This window comes from Schistocerca americana, chromosome 3 (genome assembly GCF_021461395.2).
Source record: "Schistocerca americana isolate TAMUIC-IGC-003095 chromosome 3, iqSchAmer2.1, whole genome shotgun sequence".
Lineage (NCBI taxonomy): Eukaryota > Metazoa > Arthropoda > Insecta > Orthoptera > Acrididae > Schistocerca > Schistocerca americana.
This window is the reverse complement of record NC_060121.1, coordinates 209,271,537-209,287,418: the sequence shown is the minus strand read 5'-3', so window position 1 is coordinate 209,287,418 and position 15,882 is coordinate 209,271,537. Positions and strand designations below refer to the sequence as shown.

Here is a 15,882-nt window from a genome sequence, read left to right as displayed (position 1 = left end):
GTCGGTTGTTCTTTTGAGACACGGACCTTCTAGACTTTTTTTGTTAGGATATTAATCGAATAGAGGATAATATTATGTTATCTGCTCAATCAATTTTGATTAAAGATACACTATATTGGTATTGACTGGTGAGCATAAAGGAATCATTAGTGGATGAGAAGGTGTAATCTAAGACTATCAAGAATAGTATCCCCTGGTTTCTATCTGAAAGAGTCTACAGGCCTGTATATCATAGTTCAAATTTCATGAATGGAACCCTTTGATTACAGTAATGACAGTGATAAATGTGACTAACATAAGTGACCCACCAGGTGTGGATATGTACTAAATAGTGAGAACATTATGAAATAACTGTGTGTCTAAGAACCAGGGGATCTTAGTTGTTGGGGACTTGAGGGATAATGAGCTTATATAGGCTGTTACATGAAGAGTGGTTTTATGAACATATAGTTTCTATCTAGAGTAATGTATGATGTAATTGGGGAGAAAAGATGTAGGGGAATATGCATATGTTATGCATAAATAAGAAGTAATTAAATAAGTTACAAGATACCTTCACTTATTATCAACAAATACTTAAGTAGACATGATATATATAAGGCTGAGAGTTGACTCGCGAAAAACTAGGTGTAAGTAATAATAAGCTGTAGGTAAAAGAAAATTAGGTTCTGTTCAAATTGGTGTGGTGATGATTTATGCTGGAGACTTTTTTCCTGGAGTACCCAACAGCTGCTTGTGACATCAGAGAAGGCAGAGGCTCAGAGTCTGCAGAGCAGTGCAGTGTGACATGGAACTCCATCCATGGTAAAGTTCTTGGATCCTGGGACTCGGTAACTAAGGAGATCTACATACAACAAGGAATAAAATCTGACTTGGAACTGTAAAGAGAGTCAGTTCATGTTATTATCTGGTCATACGAACTTATTGTTGATTGAAAGTTAAAGTGATTTGTAATTGGGATAATAAACCCTGTTTTTAAATCTACCAGCACCTGTTACTACATAATATTAGTTATTTCACAGGAAAAGTCTGGTGGAAGGTGGGTTTCCTCTGAAATCAGCAAGAAGATCACTTCAAGAAGAAGAAAACTCTTGCAATATGCTCACAAATATTAACCTGCAGTCATTGAGCTAAAAGTAGCTTTAATATGTTCACTGTGAATAAACAGCAATGCTTATTCAACAACTAATGATGAACTACTTCCTTTTTAAATTATGAGTTCATGTTTCATGAACTCTTCAACTGAGTAGCAACCTGACTCACTCTGTCAACAGTAATTTATCAACTTCCTTCATCTTCATAATGTGCAGTAAATCTACAACATTTTTTATCACAGAAAGAATGAACTGGAATTAGGAATCTGTAACAGGCAAATATGAAGAAGTTAAAAGATCAAAATATCCTAGTTATCAGTGTCTAAAAGGAAAATATGGCTGTATTCATATTTGACAGTGATTATAACTAGAGAACAGAAAAGTTATTGAATAAAACATTGTTACAGATCTGAAAAATCTGACAAAGAAGTTAAAGAAAGGACACTAAATAATAGCATACATAGTTTAAATTGCTTGTTTTTGGATAGTAAAAAATGAAATCTTACTGTAGTCTACTTTATGGGTGGAAATGAAGCTGCATAAACTCAATAGGGCAATGCTGCATGTTGTGAATAACATAAATTGCCCAACGTATAAAATGTGTCCTGTACCCTAATGAAATGATTAACAAATTCATGAAATCTTTTTGAGTTTTCAAATGAGGAGCTCTGAGAGTTTCCTACTCACCATCTTCAGATGACTTGATACATTGATTCAAAACAACTGTGCCACGTGGCTGATAACCCAAGATTTCACCAGTGAAATTTTCCAAAAAAGTCAGCATTCTTGTTAGATCAGTAAATGTATCCTGTGTGATATACCCCTCTTTTCGAACCTTCCATAACCTGACTCTATTCCTCAAAAGGAAACCAAAAATTTTGAATACTAGGATAGTTGCTTCTATTTTAATTGTGTCTATTTCAACTCCTGGAGGTTAGTACTGGTCAGCTGTTCTGTCTTCCAGCAACAAAGGATGGAGAGAGAGAGAGAGAGAGAGAGAGTGAGAGAGAGAGAGAGAGAGAGAGAGAGAGAGAAGGAGGGAGGAGGGGGCAGTGGGGGGGGAAGGGTATAGAGGGGGTGAGACAGAGAGCTTAGCAAAATATTTATGTAATTATTGTTGTTTCTCTTGTACAAATATTTTAATATGTGCAGTACACATTTTCTTAAATGTTCTTTTCTGCAGGTTCATAGTCATTTTCAGATTTAGAATAGTACAACGTCTGTTACAGAGTAGGGTTGAAATTGTTGAGACTAAAAGTTGGTGTATTATAGCTTCCCGTAACAATGGAAGACATAGCTGTCCTGTACTGTTGGCCAGTACAACATCACTTCACATGTGGCCCCAGCGTAGAGTGACACATGCAGTCTGCATTGTGTATTTTGCTGCTAGGAAATTATTTAAATTTGGTGTTGTAGGTTGTGCTAGTGTATTCCATTGGATGCAAAACTCTGAGGCCTTCCTCATGCATACATTCTCATATGGCTCAAGACAAAAATACAATAAACTCACACTGATGATGTAATTTGTGCAGAAATATCAAATCCTGAAGAAGATTGATTGCTGTTTGATATTTTTACCAAAAATATGATGCATGGTCTATACAGTGCTATGAAGCCACAATCACCATCATGCATAACAGACAAAAAAAAATGATCAAGAAAGTATCCCAGAGAATTCATTCATGAAACTCACACTGTTGATGATGGCTGTCCTCAATACAGACACTGCATATCAGCTCATGGAGGTTGCACAGCTACTCAGAATGAGAAATTCTGATCTTAAATTGATGATGGATTGATTGTGCCACATTTACCTTCGTTATCAAAAACATTTAAAGTGCATATCAATGTGGAACATTGAAATTCCATCAAATCAATAAAGTAAATACATGAATATGTCAAAAAAAGACAGTGGTATGGCAGCATTCATGTTGATAACCCCGATGTGTGCACGGACGAAGTTGTTCACTTTCTGACAGCTTGATGTACCAGCAGTAATGAGTCTGTGTGAGGCATACTGAGTTTCCTGATTCACTGCCAGTATCCCAATATTGTTCATCTTAGTGCTCATCTTGAAACTGGACAAAGAATCTGTTTCACAGAAGAAAACACAAGACATGTTGTTGCTGCACCAGTGTACACAACACTGACTGCATTTTTTTGCACTGTGTGAAGATCTATTTTCTAAAATGTTATTGTACTATACATGGAATGTGACACTGAAAAACTTCTGATGACTTAAACAAGGCTGAAGGATTAAAGGCTGCCAAAATCTGTATTCTTGTGACACATTGGGTCCTATTTAAATAGTACATCCAAATAATGCCAGATGCCTCTATTTGAGGATGCTGCTGATTAATATCCAAGGTCCAACTTCATATGCAAATTTGGGAATGATCAATTACCTAAAATGCCAGATGTACAGAGAATCTTGCAAAAACTTTAATTTGCTGAATAATGACAAACAATGGAAAATTACATTGAAGGACCCCTCTGTCAGCAATCATCTGCAATAAACATAAACATTATGTGTTATCATTTAGACCACGTGTTCACCATCAAACCCCAAAGATCTGTGGAAAAAATTCAGAGAAGACTTGAGCAAACACATTTTGCACTATATTCATACAATTAGCAATGATAATCATCTGGTTTCCAAACTACATTTTCAATGAATGCTGATGAATTGCTTGCATTTGTCAAAGCTAATAAACAACTATTAGTTTCAGATCAAAAATTGGCCTATGATACAATTACGAATTCAGTAGTGGCCTGTGGTAGATGCAGTATGTTTTTCCTTGAAGCAGCTGGCAGCAGAAGGAAAATGTTCCTTATCAGCTTGCTACTAGCTTAAATTTGCTCTCAAAATGTGATTGCTTTGGCCCTTGCATCATCATGTATTGCATCTACATGATTGGATAGTGCCCAAATTGGCACTGGATATACAATTTTCCAAAGCTCAAACATAACATTTCCAAAGATGGCAAAAGTGCTGCGAACTTACAAATTAATTGTTTCCTGGGATAAATGCACCCTGCAGTGCTCAGTTTCTAAAATTTTAGGTGGCAAATCACACTTCTTCAATCATACAACCACTCTCCCTCCCCCTCACCATCCACCCATAAAAATCACAAATTTCATTTTTTTCAAATTTGTGGTAAAACTTACAATGAGAAATCATTTTTTACATAATACTGTTCTGAAATTCATGTTTTGGTCAAAGAACAAAACAATAAGATTTAATATAAATGACAGGTGCTACCATCTGTCCCCATAGCCATGTCACTTTGCTCTCTAGTTCTGCTTGATACATGCACAAGTCTGTAATCTTCGTAACTACCGAGTCATGTTTTCAACTGCTGCCAGTTGAAAAGTTCAAAAAGTTTGAGTTGCAATGTAGACGGTTGTTGAATGTGTCTTTAGTATTAATTATTTCTCATTGATGTTCATAACATAAGATGTCGCTACGCTGATCACTGAGGTGGCTGACACAGTCAGAAACAAAAGGCAATACAAACCGATGACAACTTCCGAATGCAGCTCAGCATATACTACACACACACACACACACACACACACACACACACACATACACACACTCTCTCTCTCTCTCTCTCTCTCTCTCCCTCTCCCTCTCTCTCTCTCTCTCTCTCTCTCTCTCTTCACTGGTGCTGATGCAGCAGGAAAGTATGGTTACCTTGTGATGTAATAGGTGTGTATCAATGAGTTCAAAAAATACTCTCTTGGAGGTGCTGAACTGCCATTCCAGAGCATTCCAGCAGAAATTAAGCCCCATCACCATGGCACGTAATAAATTGCTTGAAGTGCTTGGTTAGACTCTTCAAGATCTATGAGCAAATGCAAACTCAGTTGGTGGAGCTCTCTTTTTATTTGCAGGCAACTTCCAGCAGACTCAACTCATCAAAATTAACATCCGCTGGTTAATTCAGCACTTGCCTCAAAGCACTGGATCTTTGGAGACATGCAGAGACACATATTAAAGACTAATATGTGCATAAATTTGCTGCACAACACATCAACTATATTTCCAAAATGGCTACTGGACATTGGTAATGGAAAAATACCAGTTGATCCAGAGACGAAAAAATATCTATCTTTTCCATTGAACTTTCGTGTCATTGCTCCATCCCTCACACAATTAATTCAGAGAGTTTTCCCACAAATTTCTTGCAATTACAAATATCATCAATGGCTTTGTGAACATGCTATTTTTGCAGCAAAAAAACACCAATGTCAATGCAATCAACTACACAATCTATGAACAAATGTACACAATGCTCCATGCTGTGTACAGCACAACACGGTTGGTTCCATATTATTCCCTTATACTTTTATTGGCCTAATGATGATAGGATGATGTTTACTAATAATTTTTACCTTAAAGCCATATGTTTGTATTAAAGGATGGATGTTGGCTCACCACGTTACTTCTTATGTTAATCTGAAGATGCACCACAAGGGCAAAACATATAATTGCCAATAAATGGATAAAACAACTACCAACCAATACTGTCTTATTTCAACAAAAAGATCAACATCATGCCTTTCTTTTTGTTTGACCCTTTCTTTGCATGTCCCTTTTCTAATCCATTATATATGGAAACATCTCTATATGTCTTTCTTGCATCCACAGTCCCAGATTTGCACCTGGTGGCCAAAACTGGAGCTAATTTTTTTACCAGTGTGAATTAGTTTTACATTAACAAGTTATAATATCTACCAAGTTTCAATGGCATACAACAATTTCAGCCCACGCTGGACCTCTGCGAGGAACTTCATTTGAGTTATTAACAGCCGGTATAACAGAATTCTGTAATGAACTATGCTGTTGTCATCGTGATATTACTGTGGAAAGGTCAATGTTCCTTCCATGCATCAGATTCTATAACATCCATGGGGTACATTATTTTCAGAATAAAAGTGCTTTATGTCAATATTGTGTAACATGGATTGAGATGCCTGCTCAGTTCTGTATTCAGAAAGTAATAGTTCTCCATAGTGCACTGTCACGATTGCTCCACAAGGTTGTCATTGAGAAGGGATGCCAACTCACTGCACTCCCAGTTATGAACATTTTGAAGTTTTCATAAGAATGTCTGGACCAACAAGGCACTAGCTTTCTTATAATATCTAGTCCATACAACAAATAGAGCTGATTATGGATTCTAGTCAGCCCTACTTTGTGCATGTTTGAAGCCCATGATCATAGTTGGGCAGGAATAAGTTCGGTGGACACATCTTCAGATGCAAAAATACTATGTGTAATTGGGAAGCATCAACTGACACTTATAAGGGTTACATCCTGAATATCTTTCATATACCTGTTTCCTGTCACAATGCATAGCCAACCATAACTGGTTGGTGCAAAGAACTTATTTTTATATAACCATAGTATACACTAAATCATGAGAATAAAAAGAACATAGCTAAAGATTTCATATAATAGACTCAGTTAATCTGAGAGTTCAATAGGAAATTAACAACAGTATATACCAAGTGGTGCAAGAGGAAAGGAAATGCCTCTGAATCTTGTGTCAAAAAAAAAAAAAATGGCTCTAAGCACTATGGGACTTAACATCTGAGGTCATCAGTCCCCTAGACTTAGAACTACTTAAAACTAACCAACCTAAGGACCATTCCATGTAGGCTTTCATCTAAGGACATCACACACATTCATGCCCAAGGTAGGATTCAAACCTGCGACCGTAGCAGCAGTGCGGTTCGGGACTGAAGCAGCTAGAACCACTCGGTGCTTAGGATATTTGACTACTGTCATTTTCCATTTTCATATATTTCAATTCTTCTCAGTTGCTATTCATGAAGTGTTGGATCTGGTAATTCAGTGGAAAAGATCTTGCACTGTTCAGTGTTGTATACTTCTAATCATGTCAGTGCCATTTCCAAATCATTATAGAAGCTTAGACTCTGAAAAAACACTGTTTCATTTGGTATTTTCATTCCTAGAGTGCAATTTGTCTTTGTTTTGCACTTTCCTTCACTTTCAAAGTGCTTCTGTGTCTCAAGCATATAAATTATGTGATGCAGATAACAAAATGTAATTTAATAGTCCAGAAGCCAAGTGTCATATTATGATCTAATAGAAATTTTAAAAAGTTGGGTAGTTTCTACTGTGTTTCTTTCTTTGTCTTAACTATGCAAAGTTTTCAAAATTTTGTCAACTTTAGAATATTTAATGAAGTACCTGTAAATCTGATTCTCTTAAATGGACTAATTTCAATAATTACAAATTGTTTGCAGGCCCTTGATAGAAATGGTGATACCATCAGTTCTTGATGACTCCTTATGTCCAAAAGGCAGCCATGTTTGTCTGCTGTTCACTCAATACACCCCGTATCACCTAGCTAATGGCCAAGTGTGGGACAACACAACAAAGGAGAGATATGCAAAACTGGTAAGGGCTGTTTCACCTACTACTGCTACATCTCAGTAAACACATAGCACTTTGATTGCCTCAGTAATCACATTGTGCCACTCCAGACTCCACTGAAAATATTATGTAGGAAACTGGATCTTGATTTAGAAAATTTTGTGCATTATAAAACAATTTTAAACTATTCCTAAAAAAACAAAAAAAAAGCGTTGGAGTTTGTAACAGGCTGTCAGACAAGAAAGTAAAAGTTTAAGCAGTTGTTTTAACAATTTTTGGTGTTTCTATCAGCCTCATAATCTGAAATACTGTCAACAATGACCTGGCACTCTATTGTGACTACCTGCTTCCCTTTAATGTTCCCTCTCAATTCTCTCAGCATTCTGCTCTCATCTTTTATGCTTCCTGATTTTAGTTCTTTCTACTATTTTCTTTCAAGTTAAAAATCATACATTCCCTTTTTCCTTCCACAGAGATCAAAACTTCTGTTGCTAACCCAGCCTGGTAAATTACTTTCATGTACATCCAGCATCTAAATCTATACTCTGTTGACCACTGTGAAGCACATGGCCAATATTGCTTCCAATTATACACATATTAGGGTTTCTTCTTGTTGCATTCATGAATGGTGAGTGCAAAAAATGACTGCTTAAATGCCTTTGTGCACACTGTAATTAGTCTAATACTGCCTTCATGGTCCCTTTGGGAATGAAAGGTAGGGTGCTGTTTATATTCCTAGATTTATCTCAGTGCTGATTCTTGAAACTTTCTATGCAAGCTTTCACTGGATAGCTGATGTAAATCTCAAGCTTCTGCTAGTTCAGGTTTCCCATTCACACTCTTTGAGAATCAAACAAACCTATGACTATTTCTGCTGCCCTTCTTTTCACATGTTCAGTGATACAAGGTGCACAAGAGCTTTGTAAACAATCTTCTTTATAGACTGACTGCATTTTCCCAATGTCCTTTCAATGATCTGAAGTCTGCCACCTGCTTTACCTATGATTAAACTTGTGTGACAACATTATATACCCAAAAATTCTTACATCCAGGTATTGGTATTTATTGACTGATTGATATTGTGGTCATAGGGTACTACATTTTTAATTGCGTGAAATGCACAGCCGTCATTCCTGAACATTTAAAGGAAATTCTCAATCTCTGCACTACTTTGAAATCCTATCAATATTTGACTCATTACTTGAGCAGCATTTTGCATATACAGCAGAGTCCCATTAATCCAAACACTGGTAAGCCGAACATTCGGTTAATCCGAACATGAAAAATGTTAGTCTAAGTATGGAAAACTGTGTGATAAACTGCTGTACACACACACTATTTTAGTTTACACAGTACAGTAAACATCTATTAGAAAAACTGGCAAGAAAACATTAGGGTTAAACATTGCATTACAATGAAGGAAAAGCTGTCAAACTTACTAAAATACAGCGGACATTTTATCCCTAATTTTTTAGATGACAAAACCTCAGTCATTGTTTTTTTGGTGTAATGAAGATTTTATATGATGCATAGTTCCGCCATCATCTCATAAACATCAAATCAGCAGGTGTAGCAGTGGGCTGTTGCTCCAAATAATGTAACGCAAGGTCAAGGGGTTCTGCTGCATAACTGTGTGGCACCAGCTCTCCCTTGTCGCTTTTAGGCTCATTGTCAATTCCGTCACAGCAGTCCACTTCTTCCTGGTCTTGAGTCACAGCAGCAACTAAATCAGCATCAGTGATGTTCTCCACACATGCCCCATCGCTGTCATCCACTCTAGCTGTCACATCCTTCACTAGTTTCTTCACATCCAAGGACTGTCCCTCATTTGTAATAGATTTTCCTCTGCATTTTCAACTAAGTTGTTCTGAAATTTAAGAAATGACCACAGTTTTCACCATGATTTTCTCAGAGTATTTTCTGAATATTCTGCCATGCCTCAGCAGCCCAATAAATAACATCCTTCACACTGGACTTTTTCATTTTTTCCACTAAAGGAATGCTATCATCTTGGATCATCATTCTCAAAAATTGCTTCTGTAAATCAGTTTTAATGTTTGCAGTGTGCCCTAGTCCATCGGCTGTAAAAGTGGTGTAACATTCAGCGACAAAAATTTTGCCACAATTTCTCCATCACATAATACCTCAGTGCTGGGGTTAAATGGCACATTATCAATCAAAAGGATTGCACGGGAAGACAAATGATTTTCCTTAGAAAACCATTGAACAGAGGGAGCAAACTGGCCATGAAACTATTCTCTGAACAGCTTACCATCCATCCATGCTTTTTTCTGGTTGCGATAATATACGGACAGGGACTTTGTGTTGCAGTTTTCAAAAAGTCTGGGCCTAGCAGATTTGCCGATCAGCATTAAAGGCAGCTTGTGATTACCATCAGCATTGCTGCGTGCTAATAAAGTCACATGATCTTTGAACATTTTAAAACCAGGAACATGGTCTTCTGCATTTGATGCAAGGCTTTTTGTTGGAAATGCCCTAAAATTAAGGCCAATCTTGTCAGTGTTATAAATTTGTTGAGGAGAATACTTTCCCTCTCTTATCATTTTTGCAAACTCACCCAAGTATTCCTTTGCTGCATCATGGTCAGAAGAAAGCTTCTCTCCAGTAATTGTTAGTTGACGGATTCCATGACATTTTTTGAATCTGTCCAACCAACCTGTACTCGCACTAAAAGACTGATCACCCATTCATTAACTTGTTCAGGTGAACAGCCTTCTCCTGAACCAGTGCTCCACTCAAAGGAGTTCCCCTTCCTCTTTCCTGTGTCAACCAAGAGCTTCATCCACTTTCTCGTACTGGGACTGTTTCAAAGTCTGCCGAATTTCTAGTGTTTTTCCCTAAGACATTGTACAGGCCTGTTCAAGCTTTACTCAGTTCTTCTTCCAATCACAAATGGTTGCTTTACCAACACCTAGTTCAGTTGCCGGTTTAGATACATTCTCACCATTGCCTATCCACTTCAAAGCATTCAGTTTTTCTTTGAGAGTTAACGTTGTATGTTTCTGCTTACTCATGATGAAAATATGTACACCACTACACCTGATCGAAAACAATACAACTGTTACTCATGCCAGTGATAGATAACTAACATAACCAAGCACTTTGTGAGCCAACTGCCAGTGCACTGACCTCAGACACTACAAAGGTCTCAACAATGCACAACAACAAGGGCAGGGAGTAAGAGTGAGCCATCATTCCCACACTTGTTCCCATTTGTTACCATGGTGTACCTACTTATCTGCTTGGTATACTTCATTCTAGAAACTCGTCACCGTAATTCCGGCTAATCCGAACAAATCGGTAATCCGGACAAGATCCGATCCCAATTAGTTCGGATTAATGGGACTCTGCTGTAGTACTACAACACATGTGAAACATCTGAGGTTAGTGTTATTATTGTTTTGCAGGTCATACATGCATATCCAAAATTATGGGAATTATATATAGTATTATTTAGGGCTCTGTACTTGTTCCATTATTATTAAACCCATTTTTCAACAATATGAAAGGTAGTGAGAATTAACAATGAAGTATTGTTTGCTGACGACAAGTTGTCAGTAAATGTAGAAAGAGATCAGGAAATGATTGAAGGAAGCATGTTTATTTCAATAAATAACACCAAGTGATGGCTCATAAAGAATGTCTCAGTTATGAATCTAAAAAAAGATTATGTTCATCGCACTCACCAGTAAAGAAAAGACAGATCACATGGATATATTTAAACATAATACAATACTAAAAGGTAGCCTTTCAAGAGTTTTGTATATTATGTTAGAGAATAAGCTCCAATGGACACAACATAAGGATAATGTCTACTGTACATTATGCATTGTAATGTTTATTATGTAACAGCTTGCACATTGTGCAATAAACAACTTCCATGTGAAATAGTCAGTATTCTTTTTGAACAATATTTACAATATAGAATTACAGAATAGGGACTCTCCAACATCAATAATACAAAAAATTTTTGTTTTGCAAAAAATGGGTATTGTCCTGTCGGAGTAACAAACTGAATGAACACTCTGGAACACATAATACACTATAGAATGATTAAACACCTCAGTGTCTGCTGCTTCACTCATGTTTGTGTAGTAATTACAACAAAAATAATTTTATAAGCATATATTAGGCATACTGAAAAATTAATATACACTCCTGGAAATTGAAATAAGAACACCGTGAATTCATTGTCCCAGGAAGGGGAAACTTTATTGACACATTCCTGGGGTCAGATACATCACATGATCACACTGACAGAACCACAGGCACATAGACACAGGCAACAGAGCATGCACAATGTCGGCACTAGTACAGTGTATATCCACCTTTTGCAGCAATGCAGGCTGCTATTCTCCCATGGAGACGATCGTAGAGATGCTGGATGTAGTCCTGTGGAATGGCTTGCCATGCCATTTCCACCTGGCGAATCAGTTGGACCGGCGTTCGTGCTGGACGTGCAGACCGCGTGAGACGACGCTTCATCCAGTCCCAAACATGCTCAATGGGGGACAGATCCGGAGATCTTGCTGGCCAGGGTAGTTGTCTTACACCTTCTAGAGCACATTGGGTGGCACGGGATACATGCGGACGTGCATTGTCCTGTTGGAACAGCAAGTTCCCTTGCCGGTCTAGGAATGGTAGAACGACGGGTTCGATGACGGTTTGGATGTACCGTGCACTATTCAGTGTCCCCTCGACGATCACCAGTGGTGTACTGCCAGTGTAGGAGATTGCTCCCCACACCATGATGCCAGGTGTTGGCCCTGTGTGCCTCGGTCGTATGCAGTCCTGATTGTGGCGCTCACCTGCACGGCGCCAAACACGCATACGACCATCATTGGCACCAAGGCAGAAGCGACTCTCATCGCTGAAGACGACACGTCTCCATTCGTCCCTCCATTCATGCCTGTCGCGACACCACTGGAGGCGGGCTGCACGATGTTGGGGCGTGAGCGGAAGACGGCCTAATGGTGTGCGGGACCGTAGCCCAGCTTCATGGAGACGGTTGCGAATGGTCCTCGCCGATACCCCAGGAGCAACAGTGTCCCTAATTTGCTGGGAAGTGGCGGTGCGGTCCCCTACGGCACTGCGTAGGATCCTACGGTCTTGGCGTGCATCTGTGCGTCGCTGCGGTCCGGTCCCAGGTCGACGGGCACGTGCACCTTCCGCCGACCACTGGCGACAACATCGATGTACTGTGGAGACCTCATGCCCCACGTGTTGAGCAATTCGGCGGTACGTCCACCCGGCCTCCCGCATGCCCACTATACGCCCTCGCTCAAAGTCCGTCAACTGCACATACGGTTCACGCCCACGCTGTCGCGGCATGCTACCAGTGTTAAAGACTGCGATGGAGCTCCGTATGCCACGGCAAACTGGCTGACACTGACGGCGGCGGTGCACAAATGCTGCGCAGCTAGCGCCATTCGACGGCCAACACCACGGTTCCTGGTGTGTCCGCTGTGCCGTGCGTGTGATCATTGTTTGTACAGCCCTCTCGCAGTGTCCGGAGCAAGTATGGTGGGTCTGACACACTGGTGTCAATGTGTTCTTTTTTCCATTTCCAGGAGTGTATTAAAGATCCGATTCTTTTTCTATGCAAGTCTAAGAAAGCTGCTTTGTCATAGTGACTGTTAAATACCTTTCTTTGATTCAGTTCACAGATTGCCACACCTTCTAAACTGTACTTCTGACCAGAAAGTGATTCAGTTAGCTGGAGCAAAGGTTTTTGTTAATTCTGCCTTTTGAATTCTCTTGTTCATACTTCCATGGAAACTTTAATCCCAAACACATGTTTCTCTATTTCTAACTGAGAAGTCACATGTCAGTTTTCATAGATTTAGATTTAAAAATGTTCTAATATAATGAAATATTTTCATAAAAATTTTCATGCTCTCCAGGTTGAATTACCAAAAACAATGAAATACACATTTTATTATTTCTAACTGAGAAGCCAAACACAAGCCTTAGCTTCAAAAATGCTTTCATAACGAAATATTTCCATAAAAACTTTCATGTCCTATTTCATCCCCCTTAGGGACTGAATTTCCAAAACGACCGAAACACATATTTTTTTTACTTTTAGTTGACAAGTCAAACACTAATTTTTATAGATGTAGCTTTAAAAATTCTTTAGGAGTTATTTAATAATGATTTATTTTTTAAAAAACTTTCACCCACTATTTCATCCCCTCAGGGGTTGAATTTCCAAAAATATTTTTTAATGTCTGATCTAGAAACCAAATATCAATTTTCATAGATCTAGCTTCAAAATTGTTTAGTAGTGACATTTTTTCAAAAAGCCTTGCATCCTCTATTTAATCCCCTTAGGTCTGGAATTTCGAAAAATGCCTTCCTAAACAATGTCTACAGCATAAGATCAACAGCCTCTACAAATTTCAAGTTTCTATCCTTCACGGTTTGGCATGGTGCAGATGAGTCAGTGAATCAGTCAGGACATTTCTTTTTATATCTTCTCTGCAACTCCCCTTTCTGTTCCATTACTACTGGTTATCAATACTCATAGCAGTCAGAGCAGCAATAGTGTCCTGTTATTTTCATAAAGCCTCATTGGCATCATGTTGGGTAGATAACACCTCACTACACTATCGTCTGTAAACTCAGTATGAACTGGGGGTAGTGTGAGGATAATCTGAAATGGAGCTTTTGAGTGTATGGGCTCAAAACACACATGGACCAGTCACAACTGTTGGCAGTGAGGTGACGCAAATTCAGTGTCCTCTGGTGGCGTCTGTAGCACAACCTGGGAGTGTCTGGCAAGCCTTCTATAGCTGCAACTCATGACGACTGGTTTAATGTTTCTCCTGGGAGATACGAGCAGCATGTGACATGCTTTGTGTGGTCAGTGAAGACTCCAGCAATATCAAATTCCTTCTCCCTTAATTGCACACTGTCATTGTATAGTATGGGTGTGGACAATGGGAATGATATCTGTGCCATGGTGCTGTTGATGGAGTTGGCTGGGATATGATGACAGATCATTCCAACCCACATTCTAACATGCATCTTGCAAAACACCAGACATCTGCCAAGAAACTGAGAACCTCCATCCAACGGCATAGGCGGGTGCAGCATTGGCGCTGCTGAGAATCCTGAAAGCTGTATGGCTGATGCAAGCTCAGTATCCATGAGTGATGTCACTGTGAACAGGAAAATACGCTGTGGCTGCAGCAACAGCTGCATAAGTAGCAGCAGCTGCATAGGTGGGCAGGGGTCAACCTCCACAGCAGAGCCATCTGATGATCCATGCACCTGAATGTCAGGCAAAAACAAGGGCTGCTTGGAGAGACAGCAGTTTGTGATGCAGGCATAAGTTCTGAAACATGAAAATCTAAGGCAGTAGCACAAAATCATAAAAATGTAGTTGATTTTCATGCAGTCAGGAGGTGCCTGTTTTGTTGCAAACAGTTTGATGAGCCAGATTTCCAACTGTCAGGCTTGTTAACAATACGAGAGAAAACTTTGACCTTTCTGTGGAACTTTGTTGCTAAGTTAGCATCAAAAACACAGTGCCAAGGCTGAAAGAGATGCGACCAGAAAGAATTCTGCTGGTGAAGCATCATAGTGCAATAGGTTCTGAGAAACAACAAAGCATTTTCCTTTGACTGCAAAGCATGAGGTTTAGACATCTCAGCCTTGAAAGTGCGAATGAAATGTTCAATTCACCATTCGACTGAGGAGATAATGGTGCTGTTTGGATATGATGAGCCCATTTTGTTGGCAGAGCTGTTGAAATTCTGAAGAAGAAACCTGCGAACCACTTTCTAAATCAACTGTTGATAGCAAACCTTCTAAATAAAAGCTTTTATAGCACTAGCACTATTGTTTAATTGACTGGAATGACAAATTAATATCTACTATACGAGGTGCATTCAAGTTCTAAGGCCTCCGATTTTTTTTCTCTGGACTGGAAAGAGATAGAAACATGCGCATTGTTTTAAAATGAGGCCGCGTTCATTGTCAATACATCCCAGAGATGGCAGCACCATACGGCAGATGGAATTTTACCACCAGTGGCGAGAATGAGAACTGTTTTAAATACTTAAAATGGCGACGTTTTCCTTACTTGAACAGCATGCAATCATTCGTTTTCTGAATTTGCGTGGTGTGAAACCAACTGAAATTCATCGACAGTTGAAGGAGACATGTGGTGATGGAGTTATGGATGTGTCGAAAGTGCGTTCGTGGGTGCGACAGTTTAATGAAGGCAGAACATCGTGTGACAACAAACCGAAACAACCTCAGGCTCGCACAAGCCGGTCTGACGACATGATCAAGAAAGTGGAGAGAATTGTTTTGGGGGATTGCCGAATGACTGTTGAACAGATCGCCTCC

General features: G+C 39.1%; 1 protein-coding gene across 1 annotated transcript in view; it reads left to right on the top strand.

Annotated features, from left to right (window-relative positions):
• LOC124607235 (pyridine nucleotide-disulfide oxidoreductase domain-containing protein 2-like) overlaps window positions 1–15,882 on the top strand; it is a 177,333-nt gene that overhangs the window by 139,242 nt on the left and 22,209 nt on the right. Inside the window, exon 9 of the mRNA XM_047139508.1 lies at window positions 7,374–7,527. Within this exon, the coding sequence (XP_046995464.1) occupies window positions 7,374–7,527 (154 nt within the window). The remainder of the gene's footprint in view (window positions 1–7,373; window positions 7,528–15,882) is intronic.